The following is a 17908-nucleotide window of genomic DNA, read 5'->3' on the forward strand; positions in this document are numbered from 1 at the left end:
TAATATAATAAGGGTAAAGTTATATTAAAGCAACATTATGTAGGAATTTGGTCTGGTGCGATTTGGTACCAACCAACGGTCTCTGACTGCAACTGCAAACTCAAATGCACAGCGCTGTTGTGGCTCACCATCACAGACAATGTGCATTTGTTGACAAACAAAGAGAGGGATGGTGTTGTTAAAGGCCAAAGAGCCATGTCCACTGACAGTACAGTAATATTACCAGATTTTGCGCAAATGACGGCAAGTATCAACAGCCCGTTGTAGAGACAAACTTATATTCTATTTCTTATTTGGCTGCACCACACATGGTCTTAGTTTGGGACCAGGTTTAAAAAGTAGAACTGGTCATTTTTGATGTGGACTTTATTAAATTATAGATGTTGTGAATACTGCAGAGATGACGCTCTGCTTATTAGTGCATGCTGTTGTGGTCCTTGTCTAATGTTATTCTGAAATACATAATTTTTTCTGAATTCTTTTGCTTGTTTATATTAATATTTCCTTCCTTCAAAACGCAAATAACAACACACCGTGCTTAATCACTTTATTCAGGGGTCATCCTACAACACAGTCAATATACTAACTTATGAAGTTCAGGATGGTCTTCTAAAGCCGTTGGCAGACACGAGAGAGAGAGACTCGGTTTGCAGCCGGGTGTCAGTCCTCTAAAAGAGCATACTGAATCTTTGATGTTCTGCATCTGTTTCATGCTTCAGACCTCTTTCACCGTTACCTCACCACTGAGGAACGGCTGCAGATATTTAGCAGCTGCTCAAGGGCAACAAGGACGGAGCAAGAAAAAAAAAAGAAAGGAGGAGAGAGAGAGTCATAAAGATAGCGATAGAAAGGGAGGGGAAGAGGCAGAGGAGGCAGACAAAGTGATACATTTCTCTTTTCTCAGTGGGGAAGCAGGGCGATGGACAAAAACCTGTGTGGTTTGATCACACTGTCACAATGCCCTCGCTTATCCTTTGATGATCTGTCACATCATCCCTTTCTATTCCCCCTCTCGCTTTCTCTCCTTCTCTCACGTGCACACAATATTTCCCAGGTCTACCTTTGTCTCCCTCTTTCATCTCCTCCTCACTCCCGACCTCCACTTTTTTTCTCTCTTTTGCCTTACAACCTTTGAAGTGTGTCATAGCTGCTGCTTTGTTGGCTCCCACAGTTTAATTAGCACCTCTGCTTTTGTCACCTTGGTGCAGTGTAATTTTCAGGTAGGTTGTGATTTAGCAGAGTGAGACTGTTATTTTTTGAAGATGAACAACTCTGTGGAAGAGCTGTACTTTAATACAATCATGTAAAAATGTCTCTTGTTTATGGATTCCTAATTTCTCTTCTCTGGGCTTATCTTTTTAAATCAGAATAGTTTCTCCTGAGCAGTTAAAAACATTTGCATAATACACCGTACTGAACGTGAAGGCTACTATTGCCATGATAGCATTGTTCTGCATAGAAAAGAAGGAAAAACAAGCATAAACAAAAAGGCTTCATGCAGCCGTGAGAACCTGTCAATGCACTTTGAAGTGTAATTATGAGCTGAGTAGGCATCAAAACACAACAGTTTTTTTGTTTAAATGCAGCAACTTGCAAAAAATGATGTGATCGTTCCTGACAGAACTACAGGAGTATTACAATGTCTCACTCATTTTATCATCCATCATTATGACTCATTAACTAGTCAGATGTTGTAAATAATGCAGACTCAAATGATTCAAATCGTATTTTTTCATTCTGAAAACGCTACTCACCAAAGGCTTTGAACTTATGATAATAAGGTTGATGTTTTCCACATCACTCTAAGAGAAAAACATGGATTTTGACTGTGGGCTTTGTACAACTCAGATGATTGACACTGACAAATATTCTATTTACTTTAATTCAACCAAACTTTAGCAGGAATATTTCCACTGAGATACAAAATCTGTATTTCAAGAGGAGTCCTCGCCAAGACAGCAGAATAAAAAGTTTAAAAAATAGAACAAAAAACAGACTTTTACAAGCAGAAATCACAAATCCGTAAATTAGCAGAATTCATCAATAAAATCTGCAGGTTAAAATAAATATTGATATTGTCTTTGTACTATTCTGCCCCAAATAATGTGCAAGAATTGCAACCTGACATTCCAAGTCATAACTAAAGCCCAATTCACACATACTCTGTGCGCGCCGCAGTCCGTCAGCGGACCTACGTCGTACTTAGCTGTCACTCTAGTCAATCATTGTGTTCACACGGGGCGTGCTGCGGTCCGTCTCCGGCGCGTGCCACCGACGGCACTACGCTCTGCTCCGTTTCAAACACGCAGCGAGTCTATTTTCGCCGGAGTGCGCTGCAGGCACGCGTCAAGCTGGACAGAATATGACAGCCCGGACAGGAAGTCAGACAAGGAAACACACAGAGCATCCGGTCAATTTCAAAATAAAACACAATATACGGACTCGCGATCGTATTTTTCATCACTTTATCAACATTACGTCAAAACAGGAACCGAATTAACAACAATGCATCATCAGAAAGACAAAGCAACATGTTGTTTGCATGTTTTTCTCTTTATTCCCGCGGGATCTTGTAGTTCTCCTGTGATGTGTCATGGGTGCACTCCGCTGCGCTGACGTCCCAGAAACGGATCCAGTGTGAATGGGCGTGAGCCGTCCGACGGAGCAAAACCGTGGTGCTGACGGACCGCGGCGCGCACCCTCATAGACCCTCAAACTATCCAGTAAGTGTTTCATCATGATTTCTACTAATATGTGCATGTCTAATTTTAGGCAATAGGGGGGCCTGGACTCCAGGTGGGGAACCAATGTCTTAAAGTAAAGACATAAAATTAACTCCCAGTGCTTTGGCAAATGATCTGTGAATTTGGAAGCTGTAGTCAAACGCCAACACATCAGAGCAGTTAATAACACTAAAAGCCCCTGGAATCCTGACTTGAAATATCAAAAATGTATCAAAATGTAATGCATCATTAAGCATCGACAAAAATATGAAAATAAACATACTATTAGAAAACTTTGTTCAAAAACAGTTTAGATCATTTCTCAGTACTGTGTGGCCGTGGCAGCTCCCGTTTTAATCGACATATGTCAATCAAATTTTGCTCCCTTTCACTGGGTACTGCAAGCGTCCGACTCGCTGCTCAAAGCATCCTGGGATACCTACCCACTCTTACGGAGCTACCAGCACCCCCTTTTTTAACATATTTTCTCCCGTGTTATGTCAAAATCATCCACTAAAAGAAAACACTGATGTACATAAAATAAAGGTTGTGCAGTGTGACTCCCTGATCTGTTAGCTTTCAGTGGACAGAGGGAGGCATATTCACTGTTACATTATCAAAGTAAACATGAAAAATACACCTTTAACTTTACGTTAAGAAATTTGAGTCTGGTTCAACTTTTTTAGACCATGAATCTTTCACATACCTTATTTGAAAGAATGATAGAGCTGCTTTTTCACACCCTCATAACACCTCTTTAGAAATCAATGGGTGATGTCGGTGGGACTACATCCATGTTTTATACAGTCTATAGGATGCTTATCAAAGTGTTACTGGACTGATGGTAGATGTAAACATAATACATCCACTGTAGAAAGATTACTAATGAATTATAAGTACATAAGTTGAATGATACTTCTGAAGCTGATGATGAGCTACAAAGTAAGAAAGTGTGTAAGTAACTGTTAGAATTATACGCTAAAAAAGTTCAAGAAAACTGTTTTGTAATAAATGCAGGGAAATGTAGTTCACAAAGACAACTTCAGACACACACACACATGTACACACACACAAACACACACAACCTTAACCATCCAACAGGAGTAATCAAACACGTTTTTTAGGGGTACCTGCTCATGCTGACCCTACTACCATCTTCATTGTCCACCAGTCTCCTCTGTTTTTCTCTCAGCTCTCCATTTTCTTATTTTCTCTACCTCAAAAACTATTTATGTTCCCTTAGCCTGTGTGAGTTCTGCAGAGGAAACAATGTATCGCATGGCACATTATTCTGGTACTGTGATGAATGGGGAGAATCCGTGCCTGTTGACTGTGGCCTTGAGATAAAGAATAAGCAAATGAAACTCCCTTCCTGCCTCGTAGCACCCAAGAGTCCACCACCACCATTCCTCATGCTCATTTGATTGAGAACGCTCGATCAGCACATATACTCCACGGCCCACATATACACCTTTGCTTCGAGGGAGGTGTCGGAGGATAGAGGATGCCATCATGTCATGGAGTTATAACAATTTATCTCCAGGATGCCTGTCTCAGCATATAATATTGAAGTTAGGCCCACTGTGGGTAGTTTAAATCCAAGTGAAATGTGGGACCACAGGAGAGAAAAGAGAAAAATGAAGGATAAAAAGGTGAGGTTTAACAAGAAGAAAAGACGAGCTGGTGTATGTGGATATAATGCCATTAGGGAATAGAGATTGACATGTGTTTGTCAAGCTTATAAACGTAGGACACTTTCCTGTCATTTGAGGAAGCCAACTGAATCTGCTCTACCACTGTGACTACCATTGTACACAGTCAACTCCTCTTTGGAGTCAAACACAAAATATACATTGTGTAAAACTTACTATAACATTGCAATTGTAAATAAATATGTCAGTATGCATTACAAATTTGAGAAGAAAACACTGAATTCACTGTAGGCTTTCTGATCCTATGTTTTACAGTTATACTAGGAAAATGGAAAAAAGGCCTTATCTACTTTACTGTGTTTTTGCAAGGATTAACACAAAACATTAACACTCTTTAACTTGTAAATATTAAAAAACTAAGCGGAACTTTTTGATGGGATTTTTAGAGAGAGAGAAAATTATCTTTCTCAGTTACATATGTTGTAATTTACCACTGAACGCTGGTGTAATTGGAATATCCTATCTCTCTATTTGTTTTTGTCTTTTTAAGTGAAGTCATAAAAGGATCGACGATAGCCTAGCGGTTATGTTGGGCGCCTTATGTAGAGAGGCTTTAGTCCTCGTCGCAGCGGCTGTGGGATTGAATCCGACTTCGGCCCTTTGCTGCATGGCATCCTCTACTCTGTCCTCCCAACAATCAGCTGTCCTATCTAATAAAGGCAAAAAGGCCCCAAAAATATCTTTGAAAAAAAAACAAAAAACACTGAATGTTACAGGGGGCAAAATAAAAATATTGTTACAGTTGTATTAATTTATAGCAAAAAAACATCCCAACCAAAGCCAATTTGAATTTTTAAATTTAAAAAACAATGGTCTCAAGAAGTGATCGTGGTTGTTTGTGTTTTGTCCGTTACAGTTGTTTTTATCTATATATTAGAGGGGAAGAGCCATTGTAAAGCGCAAGTAATACTACCTTCAAGCAAGAGTTTAGCTTGTTGAATAGGCTCAGCTCCTGTAGTAAAGACAACATAGAGGCATCCAGAGGAGAAGAAATAGTGATGGATGGCTGGATGGAAGAAGAGTACGAGATAGGAGAAAACAGGCAGATACTTAACAATCCTGCTTTCTGTTCCCACACTGTAATTAATGTGGAGCCAGGAGGATGGCCTGCTCCTTTCTGCAGTAAAACAAAACCAGGATTGATGAGAGCCTCTGTGGTGCATAACAGACTGTCTGTATATGGGCTTGCTGGGAGCAAAGTGTCAAGACCAAGACGAAGACAAAGGATTGAAAAAGAAGAGATGAGGAGCTCAATGGAGAAAGGAATGACGGATTAAAATTAGGATTTGAGGGAAAAGTTAGAAGAGGACAGGGAGGGTATGTGAGAGCTGAACTAGTAGACAATTGCAAAGGGAGATAAACTGGGACGGAGCAGCTCTTTTGATGGCCATTTTTTCAGTCTCCTTGGTAGCGATTGTGTGGGTTTCATTCATTAGGCTGCATGCAATGAAAAAAAAAACAGAGAGAAATATCACCAGTCAGCAGCCAGCATGGCCCTGCTTCTTTTGTCCCAGGCGATATTTCACCCGGCTCGACCTTCTCAAGTCAACAAAACAAGCGTTAATCACGGAGGAAACCAATCAAATTCATTTCCATTCGTAACTGGGAAATGAATGCAAATGTCTGTGAATTGTGCTGTGTACTGTACTGTACTGACTGGAGAGCAAAAAGGTCTGTAAAATATCGTCAAGACATCTACTTTATTCTCATTTAAAAACATTATTGTAGTTTCTCTAAAATGTTCTGTAAGGTTTTATTCGTCCTTCATGTTTTTGCTGACTAAACGTTAACCTCAAGTTTTTCAAAAGGTAATTCAATCTTCCCTGCAGTAAATCTACATATAGGTTGTGTTGAAGAGCTGTGTATATGTACCGGGACATGCTGTTAAAAGCCATGTGAGAAAAAGCAGAAGATAAAAGCTTTAACATTGATCCGGGCTGTACAGTGCTCCTCAAGGTCAGCTACAGCATACTGTATATACCCATTATTAACAGAAGAGCTCACATGGAACTGAGAAAAACACAATGCTGAAGCTATGCCATTATCTCTCACACACACACACACACACACACACACACACACACACACACACACACACACACACACACACACACACACAGAGAAAAAGGGGAAAGAGATGAAGAAAAATAGCTGAGTATCATTTTTTCACGGTTGTCAGCGCTGGGATTAATAGGAGCCATTTCTCTATAATGAGCTGTTAAGCGTTAGCTGCCAAAAAGCCTCTTCGTTTGCCTTTGAGTCTCAGAATACTCTGTCCAATTAAAGCAGCTCTCTGTCGCTCTGCTTCCTGTGACTGTCAGCGCTGCTTCACCTGTGTGACGACTGTCTGATTCCAGCTCTTGTTAGACAACATAATCAGCAGATGAAACAGTCATCTGGAGACATCGTGTGTGGATGTATGCTACTTTAATTGTTACATATGCACCTGCTCTGTGACAACCAGAAAACATTTTTGGTCAGCACTGGGTAATGGAAACTGTTAAATACTGCGTGGTTATGATCCTCAAACATAATTCAAGAAAAAATGAAAGGAGCAAATGTTGTTGTGGTGTTGTCTTTTATATATCATTCAAGGAATCTTACAGTTTAAGGCTGCAGAATCCTGATCTCATGCAGGGGACTCTCGGACACTAAAACTTACTGAATGTGGAGCATCTTCAAATCTAATACTAAAGGAGACCTCTATATGTAAAGTCCCCAGATTTTTCTGTGTATGACAATCTACAGTATAATACTACACATGCATTAAAAATTAAAAAATAATAATATACATGTCACCTCCCAGGCCCTGTACATGTGTAAAGATTTATGAAATAAAAGTGTGCTTTGGATTTGTTTTATCTGAAAAATACAGAACGATTAGAAGATTAGGACAAAGTAGGATTAGGATTTACGGTAGAAAATTCACAATGTCACTGCGAAGAGCTCTGATACTCTTTATAACAGTAATCTTTCGTCTTCGGGTTAAATGGGATAATAAGCTGCACATAAAAGGATGACACATGGCTGTTATTAGAAGGAGAAGTGAATAGATTCTTGTACAGAGGAGTGGAGAACATGAATCTGAAACTTAAAACCTTAAAGATGACAAGATTAGGAAAATGAATGCATTTTTAGAAACTGCAGGAGACTTGAATCTGTCACCTGTCTGTCCTCTATTGATTTTAAACCCTTACTCTTGTGTATTTAAACCACTAAAACCCCTAAAATCTTAAGGTAGGCCAGAGAGATTGAACAATGAGGTATCATAACCTTTATAAGAGCAGGTATAAAAAAGAAATGTTGATTAAGATTTACTTTTATTGATCCCCACAAGGGGAAATTTCAGTTTTTACACTCTGTAAGTCATGAACACACACATAGGCTGAAATATACACACACATGCAGAAACAGGATCCTATGGACATGCACTAATGGAGAGATGTCAGAGTGACGGAGCGGCCCACAGCGGGGATACAAATACATAATAGAAAAAAACAAGTTTTCCTGTAGGGTTTAAAACTTTGTTCTTATTACAAAAACAAGAGGAAAGTACTGTTTAATAAAAGAGGAGAAAAGCATTTGTTTAACACTGCTAAGGGTGATAAATGGAATTCAGTCTCCATGACAAACAGCGAGCACAGAGAACTGTTGGATCATCTGTTTCTGTCTGCTGGTGTGAAGTTGCCACAGTTGCCTGCACACAGCTCTTAAGCATCCTCGCATAGGCACGTGTGTGTGTGTGTGTGTGTGTGTGTGTGGGAGGACATGTTTATGTATGTTTTTTTTACTTGTATGTGTATCTAACTCTCTAAACGTGTGTTGATCCTGGAGTGTAGGACAGATTTTTTTTTTTTTGGTCTTTGTGAGTGTGTACGTTTGTTTTTCCTACCAGCGTAGGGAACTGGGGCGTCCTTGTCCAGAGCTACAAGCGGCGGGTCCAGCAGCACTGTGTCCATGTTCTCTGTGATCACACCGTGGTAAGACGCCTCAATCCACGGCTTGTGCTTATTCACTGTGAAAAGAAAGACAGGAAGAAAACATTGAATTAAACTGCTTTTCTGTCTAATTTTTCTTTTCACATTACACATTATGCTACCATGCTTTTGTTGCTTCAATCGTATGTTAATGTGCTGAGTCTCTTTGAAGGACTGACACGATCCAACAGAAAAGAAACCTCCAATATTTAAAATCCATTTTGTTGAAATCATGCTCTTAGTTGGTTATTGATCTCATGGTTTTTTTTTTACAGATGACAGGAGGACTAATGGAAATCAGAAGACAAAAAATGTGAGATAAAGTTATTGATGTTAGTTGTGTTTGAATTTAAGATTGCCTTGCTTTTGAAATGCCTCAAGGCAGGGCTGGGAAATGAATCAAGTTTCAATTTCAACTGCGATTTTAGCGTCTCGCGATCATGAGAAGAGTCAATCGAGATTAAACAATTACTGTGCCGCATGTCGTGTTGCCCTCGGTTTGCCCATAGGTTTTGTCATGTGTGGTAAATGTTTCAAAGTGTTGGTATATTTTGGCCATCATCACCACCACTACCTGGCCTGTGGAGTGTCCAGTTGGCTCTTGACCAACAGACTGAACCAGGGCTTTTCTGGAAAGCTGTACACTTCTTATACCTTGATGGGAAAACAACAGGGCAGCTGAGACTTTAACAAAAGTAAGAGAGGAAATTCCTGAACAATGGTGGTGTCCAGTTTCTGGGGTAAACCATGTTCTGGGATATAATTATCCATGTTTTTGGACTCTAATTTTGCATTGACATAAAAGTTTCATGAAGTTTTTTTAATTATAATTCTGAGCTGTAATCTCAGTTGACACAAAAAACTCTACAGTGCACTCTTGTTTCTTTTTTTTCCTACAATCTATGCAAGTGTTCTACAACATTAGAAACAACAAATCTGATTGAAACTCAGCAGGATGAGCGGGAGATTAACGAAGATCAACACCACATAGAAACAGACACTATAAATTACATTTCTTACTACTTCCTCATGGCAGTACCTCAAAATTAGATAAAGAACACCCCCCATACACACAAACACACACATAGACAGGCACACACAAATACACACACTCACACATTCTCATTTCCCTGGTGTACAAGTGTCACTCTTTGCAGCGAGCTCGGATGCCGACTTGACCTTTCAATCCACTGAAGAGGAAAGCTTTGTCTCATGCCAATGAGCAGATGACATGTCCAGCTGGCAGTGATTTAAAATGCATCAAACTGTTCCTAAAACCTTCTCACAGCTTTTCATCTGTTTGGACAAATTTCAGTGCTTTTGTCCTCCTATTCCATTTTCTCCCCCTGCGTGTCGCCATGCTGAGTTTACAGACCAGGGTCAGAGTCAAATAAAAAGAGAATGTGTGTTATGCCTGTGTAACGGGAACATGTCGGATTAAAGCAAGGGAAAATAATGAACTTTTAAGGTTGAAAATTGGTTTGACTTATTCTCTATTTACAAAATACCTCGCATGAGTGTATTATAGCAGTTTTGAAGATGAAATATAATTAACTAGACAATACATATCATGCAGCCTCATTACTTCTCATTCACACTTGCCTTCCACTCCTTCAATTCACAGACAGAGACTGACGACTAGTGATCCGTCTAGATGGGACTGTGGCCCTGCTGGGACCAAAGTAGAGAGTGGATTATAGGGAGCGAAAGAGAGCCACAAGGGAGGACATTATTCATACTTGGAGTCTCATCTCATGCTTGTGCAGGAGAAAGAAGACACTGCAGCAAACAGCAGGACTCTGCTCTGCTGGAAAGTACAGAGACATGGTCTGTTTTCAAGTGGTACAGCATCTTTACCCCGGGAATATTTTACTTGAAATGGTTGAAAATCAGTGCATTAAAGCACAGTAACACACACTGGTTTACTGTTTATTGTAGGTGCAGCCTCAGGCTTTGTACTCACTTTCTTGGATTTGCCTTTCTGTTGCACTCAAAAGCACCAAGACATGAACTGAATCAATCTTTCAAAGAGACTCTTCAAAAGCAGCACCATATTAGACTGAGACACTAATGTTATGTGACCATAAAACAGGTTGTAAAAATGAGAGTCATAGAAGTGAGTCTTCATTTCTCTGTGCCTGCACTTGCAAATGTAAATACATATTAATCCATCATGCTCTTACAGCATTTCATTTACATTTAAAAGATGTCTTCACTAAGTCTAACAGCAGCCCACAGCTAGAGCACTTTACTCATGGGTGGCAGGTTCAATTTCTGGCTCAAGGTCTTACATTTATCCCAAACAAATTGGGTGTTGGAGGCAGCAGAGCTGTGCTTCTTTAGAGGAAGTTTAATAGAAGAGCTGTTTTGCAGAAAGAGCACACATCAGACCATGGAAATGGGCTATTTCCAAAATGGCTTTCATGACATGTAGTACTGTAAAGCCATTAGCGATGCCTTCAAGGTATTCATCACTGACATACTTGAACTGATCTAAAAGAATAAAAGAAAAACACTTGAGAAGAGCTTGCATTTACTGAGAAAAAATGTAGCCTATAGCAGACTGTCCTGCAAGAAAATATATTCCACAACAGTTCAGGATTTATCTTAACTAAAGATCATCTCGGAAACTGAAACAAGAGACACTAAATCGAATCCATGCCACTCTATGGGGCTAAAATTAGGCAATGTTGCTTTGAGCACAATGCTAATATCATTATGCTAATATGCTGATGTTAAGCAGGTGTAGCAATACTCAAAACTTGCAACATGGGATTAAACAAAAAGTACAGCCAGGGCAGATTAGCATTGGGTTGTATCAAGGATATTGTTTTCGAAACAAATTGCTTGTGACAAAATGTCTAAAAATGCATTAGATAGTTGATGAGAAATCTCAAGCCAAAATGGAAACATTTCTTAAATTATTGGACGTCCAATACAATTACTTGCCCACCTGCTTAGTTGATGGTGATCTATTTGAAGGGTTAAGTGAAAACCTTTATCTGCTTTTGGTGCCGCAAGAAAGATCCGTGGACACCAACATTTTTAGTAATCATCGTCTGGGAACCATTAGTGTCCATCCATGATAAACTTCAGTTTTGAACAATGTGATGGAGGCACATTACAATCCATGGAGCCATCATGCTGGTTCAGGTAATTAAAAACATTGTTGCTGCACACGGTCCTTCCTTCAATACGGTCATAAGTGTTATGGAGTGCAATATGCGTGGCATCTCAGGCCATTTCCTGGGGAGCATCTGCAGCCATTATTACAACATTAGAACATCAGACTGCACATTATGGAGGACTAATTCACTTAGTAGAAGAAATGTGGATAGAATATAGCACTGGATGAGATCTGATATGACAGTTATATGAAAACAGGCATCCAGGAACAAGAACGTGCTTTCCTGTAAATAACATTACAGCAGGGGATTGACAACTTGTCCATCCTGGTATTGAACTCAAGATATCTGTTTGTGTTTTCTCCGGGGACTCAGGCTCATGAAAACATATTACTGTGGGGACAGAGCTGCTTGATAATCTATATTTAATTTGGGTCCAAGCTCATAGTCTATGAGTCACTGCAGCACTGTGTTATGCATTTATCAATTATGTCAATTTCGTCATGTCAAATCAATCTCTGTTTAGCCTTTATTTGATAACAATGACTTAAAGAAGAAAAGAGCAAACCCTCCATAGGCTACAGTAAGGCAAGAACAAAAAAACAAAAGGGACAAGAATAAATTATAAGAAACTTTTACAAGATGTAACTGACTGTGAAAGTCTACCTGTGTCATCAAAACACCCGAACCAGCACACTGCCTGATAAGAACTAGACATTAAACATCAATTTATCATACTGGATTAAATACTGTAACCAGCATAGAAAGACCTGTGAAAAGTAGAAAAAACCTCTTCGGCCTTCATGCAAATAACATGAGGCACTTGACTTTCTATATAGAATATAGAGGTTTTCCAAAGCAGTGTAAATAAATAAAAATCCTTCACCAGGATCACATGAAATGAGAGAGGAGGGTGGAATATGTGTCCTTAAGATAATAAATGCAAGATAACTCAATAATAAGGAAACATTGATGCCAGTAAATGGTTAAGGGAGCAAGATAAGCAGGAGCACCTCTAACTGCTCTGATACAGTGATCAGTTATTAAACTAAGATACAATACGATACGATGTGATACACTCTATTGTCCCCATGGGGAAATTAGTCTTGGACTCAAAGTTGCCAAACATTCAGCTGCTTCCACTAGAATCAATGAATAAAAAACACATCCACATGTTAAGAGAAAGGCACATACCAATGTGCACACACACACACACACACACACACACACACACACACACACACACACACACACACACACACACACACACACACACACACACACACACACACACACACACACACACACACACACACACACACACACACACACACACAGTTCAGGTGATAAAAAGTTGTGCTTGAAAAAATACAACTCTGCAATAATGAGCAAAAAAGTAGATCAAACAGATGTATAAACTGAATAAGCAAAATGAACATGATGAAAGTATATGAAGGTAGGGGAGAAAGAGTATTCTATAGTTGATGCTGGCTGTAATTGGAAGCCAGTTGGAGGTGGATAAGAGTTGGGTTGATGTGCTGCCAGGGCTTGGTGCTGGTGAGGACCCTGGCAGCTGAGTTTTGTCTCGGAGCCTGTCCAAGGCATTGCTGGGTACCCCAGACAAAACTCCATTGCAATAGTCAAGACAAGAGGTCAAAGGGCGTGAGTAAAGGTTCCTGCCACGGAGTCAGGCAGTGATGGCCAGAATCAGGAAATATTTTTTAGTGAAAGAAAGCGGATTTGGTGACAGATTTAATGTGGGAGTGGAATTAGAGGGTGGTGTCTAAAATGATGCCAAGGTTGCGGACCTAGGAGGATAGCAGGTACATGGAGCACCATTCTAATTCCAAAAGGAGATCTCCAACCTGCCGTAGCCACACCTTGGGGGCCACATGAGCTCAGTTTTATAACAGGCATCACAAAATTAAAGAGTATCTTTCATCCTTGGTGTTTCTCTAATGAGGCATATAAAAGAACTCATCTATTTCCTGACATGTCTCTTCCAGTGATGTGTCCTTGTGGGAAAGTGTTTATGATGCTGATAAATTAACATTAATAGCAGACTCAAAGCCATTCAGCTCAGTCAGGAGGTGATAATAGCTTCTGTGGCAAAAAGTGAATAACAGTGGATAACCCTTCTTCGTAATTGGCAGCCACTTAATAACTAAGCCATAAAAAAAGTAAATTATGAGTAGTAGTTGTTAAACAGAAATATAGGAGCAGAAATGTCCTTAAAATTACCTAACATATATAGATCTCAGTGCTGCAGGACTGATAAGTATACAGTGACAACACCTCTATGCAGATGACATGACATCTACAGCATGAGAGTATAAATATAGAATTATTTTTTTCCTGATCTGTCCGTGTAAATGTATAACCCTCAACCAACCAATGTCCAACATAAGTCAAGTAAGATCACAACATTCACTCCATTTACATCTCCACACCGGCCTTCCTGTCATGTACCGTCAGTCATTTAATTCCAGACTCAACCACATTCTCCATCCCGGCAGTAAAAAAAAACTAAGACATTTTCACTACCTGATCTCACATGCAAACGAACTTACTTCCAATTTGTTTCTAATAAGACTGGCCAAATCAAAGTAAAATTGAGTTAACATATTTTTTAATTTGCGTGAACACCCCCTCACATTAAAAGTACAACTTGGAAGGTTTGTGAAACTTTGGTTGACAACTTGCCAATTTATGCCAAACCATTCTGAATAATGGCAGTTCAAAGTAAATGTTGACTCCAAATGTTGACAAAGATGTGTTGCTTGCATTAGGGCTGGGCAATATAAAGTATATAGAGTTTTTAAGAGATATTGATATATTTTAAATTGAGATAACGGAAGACGTTTCTTCAGTTCATTCACCAGTTTGCCCATTTCTTCCTTCCCTCTTTACCGCCTGCATAAAAAAACACACAGCTTTATGCATTTTGTTATGCAGGAAAGGAACATTTTTGTAGTTATTTTATTTTAATCAAGGATTATTTTTATTAAATATTGTAATGTTTATATATTTCAAAAATGGGTTTATTTTTCATGCACATCTTAGATGCAGAATTGAGGGCTGTATGCAACACACCATCAAGAGTGGCTATTGGGATGTGAAGACTGCTGTACTAATGTACACTGCAGGAAACAAAGCGGACCACCTCAAAGCAGCTGCAGAGCAGTGGCTATGGAAGTCTGTGTCCGACATCTTCTTTTTTAAGGTAAGAAAAAACGCTAATAAATAATAACTGATAAATGGTTCCTATGGTATGAATATAGAAATTACTGAAAATGTCCATCCCTGGTTTAGAGAGATAAATTAAGGTTAAATAATTGTTGGTCACTGATGTGATTCAGATTTGCATGAGAGTGAATTGCATTCTGTTACTTTTCTCTCTACAAGGACTTTTCTTCTGCTGCCAAAGCCGTCTAAAACACTTGGTGGACGATTCTAATTGGTCTAAAAATGGAAACCAGAACACTTGCCCACAAATTCTGTATTTATATACAGAATCTGTAAAAGGAGATTTCTTTCCAACAACTTAGACGATATTTTATTTTAACAATTTAGAGCCCATTCATCAGTGGGTTCAGAGACGAGCACAAAGATACATGACATATTATATAATAACACAACATCTAAATGATTTACAGCAAATGACCAAGAAGGGAGAAAACTACAGCAGCAGTAGACTGCATATCATAAACTTCAACGCAATGAGCATCCTCTGACTTTAACAGTCTCAGTGCTGAAAAATAAGACGCCGTTAGCTAGAACAGAGTAATTAGGCATATTGACTGCTGTGTATTAGTCCTGCACTTTGAGCAGATCAAGGTTGCAGCTGATTATTCCCACTTGCTCTCTCCCAGAGACCTTCCTTCTTGTTCAGTTAGATTTGCAGGCAGTTCTGCTTGTTATTTTATAAGTGTTGTTTTTTTCCCTTAACTTATTAACTGGGCCATAAACTCTGATCTGCATCAACCGAGAGCTATAAAGGCCTCCCCCGAATTGTGGAGGTAATTCGTTTTACAGGAAGTATGATTTAATTTGGCTTTTGCACACAATCTCATCAAAACATTTTCGAAGGTCGATCCCCTGTCTGAACAACAATATATGAAATATAGATGTGCTAATTGCTCTGGGAAATACGACAGCCTGCTTTCCTTTTTTTCCTGTGCGGGTGTTGACTGCATCTAAATCTACTGCACAGGGAAATTAAATCACTGTGTTTAACTGGCATCACATATTTTGCACATAGCAATCTATAGGCACAGAAAATAAATAACTTCAGAGTTATTTCGATATCTCTGAGCACAGACTGTGCAAATGCCTGAGTGTGTTTGCAGATTAGACTGCCTTGGCTTGAATCTATTCAGAACAAATACAAATTCTCATGGTGGGTTGAGTGCTGAAGACAAGAGATAGAAACATATAATCACAGAGAGAAGAAAAGATGTACGGCAGGAAGTTAATGGTCCGTGGTTGTGTTGTATCTCCTCGTGAGTGTGAGATGAAACACAGCAGGCTGCTAATTCTGGTGGATGTGAAGAGTCTGCTAAATCCTATGGAGAATACGGAGGGTGAGTGGGTGTAGTTGTTATAGAAAATGACAACAACTCTAAAGTGAGCCAAAACTGAGAAAAAGACATCCATGCTCTGCTGTTTGTTTAAATATGCTATGCAGGATTACAATAACAAAGAACATTTCGTATTTTAGTCTTCCTTGCACTGTAATTAATTTACTGCTCTGTGTGCCTTTGAATTGCCCCCCAGGGACAAATAAAGTTTTTTTAATTGAATTGAATAGACTGAACTTGAACTTAAGGACAGAAACACAAGGCTTGGTAGATATTATCATTTTTCAAATCTCAGAACCCATTGCCTAATTGTTGACAAAGACGTAGTCTCTGAACTTGGGGGCGCCAGACAAAAAAACTATAGTTAAGTCTTCATTGGATGATAGCAGAGCGTTCCAGTGTTGAATTACAGTCACTACTTTTTGCCTCTATAGATCTCCACACATTTGTTTTTTCTTGTGTACAGCCAAAGCCAGCAGAGACACTTTTGGATGATACAACCCAGATCACTTCCAACACCAACAAGCTTGTCCCTCACCCAGAGATTCTGTTTTCATATGCAGGATGTGTTAATAGAGATTATCATCAGACCAACATTGTGGTGACATTTAACTGGAACAGTTACATGAGCTTGGATGTCAATTACAGCTGAAGACAAGTCTGCTCATTTGACTGATCAGAAACACCATTTTCATAAGCAGCAGTTTGCACAGAAATAATCGGTACCGTTTCACTTAAAAACCACATTTCAAATTGTTTAACTTACTGATTATGTTTTTTTCCCCTCTGGTTTGGCATTTCAACTCCAGAACTAAACGATACCCGGGGAGTCTGAAAATGTCAATTGTTGCCATTAGAGAGCTTGGCATTCACAGTAAGGGATTATTGAGCCTTGCTAAAAGAAACTCAGCTTGCTGCCTTCCAGAATTTCGTTCAATAATAAATCTTATTTGTTTTTCTTTCTTGTATGCCACTTCTACTCATTGTGAATCATTCCCTGATTTACAGTACAAAGGGGGAGCGCGTCTTGGATAACCAATAATGGCTGTGATTAGTTTTTGCAGTAAAAAAAAAAAAAGGGATTCAGAGTGCACTTAGCGCTGGCTTACTGTCAATTAGTTTCACCGAGTGGGCCGATAAAGAGCCACAACAGACAGATTTGAAAGGAGCGAAAGTGGAGGTGGAGTGGAGGGAAAAGGACAACAAGGAGAGAAAAGAGAAGAGGGAGGAGAAGGCAGGAGGTGATATCTCCATTACCAGAAAGCAGCAGGCGGCAGAGGAGAGGAGAAATGGATGATTGTGTGACTGACTGGATTGAATAAGAAACAGTTCCACTCTGTCAGCTTGGACCTCGCGTGAGGATCAGATGTCATAAAGCGTCTACCATTTGCATTCATTTCAGCACACTTCACAGCAATCTGCTCCATGTCAAAATTACGTTGAATAAAGATTCCACACCCTGTCTGGCTGGATTGACTGATTCCTCCATCTGTTTACGTCAAGTTTTTCATCATATAGGCAGTGACACTTTTTAGCTGACCTATGCAAAACAGAGTTTAAAGACTGTAGTAACGGAGAGAGAATTTTGACATTTTGGACAGACTTAAACACTGTGGACAAATTAAATTGCACCAGGGAAGACGCAAGTGACAATACTGTAAATTGGACATGCCAGCTCAGAATATGTTGGTAAATGAACAGTGAAATGTGAAATGCCAGCATCACTGAAATCTATTTACTGATATCTACATCGTATGTAGCAAAATCATTTCACAATGCATGAATGCACAT

At 39.4% G+C, this 17908-nt stretch overlaps 1 protein-coding gene across 1 annotated transcript in view; it reads right to left on the bottom strand.

Moving 5' to 3' along the window:
- The window catches only part of clstn2a (calsyntenin 2a), a 146406-nt gene that overhangs the window by 68210 nt on the left and 60288 nt on the right, over positions 1 to 17908 (bottom strand). The window contains exon 2 of the mRNA XM_061044412.1: positions 8328 to 8450. Within this exon, the coding sequence (XP_060900395.1) occupies positions 8328 to 8450 (123 nt within the window). The remainder of the gene's footprint in view (positions 1 to 8327; positions 8451 to 17908) is intronic.

Source organism: Labrus mixtus, chromosome 8 (assembly GCF_963584025.1).
Source record: "Labrus mixtus chromosome 8, fLabMix1.1, whole genome shotgun sequence".
In the NCBI taxonomy this organism is placed as follows: domain Eukaryota; kingdom Metazoa; phylum Chordata; class Actinopteri; order Labriformes; family Labridae; genus Labrus; species Labrus mixtus.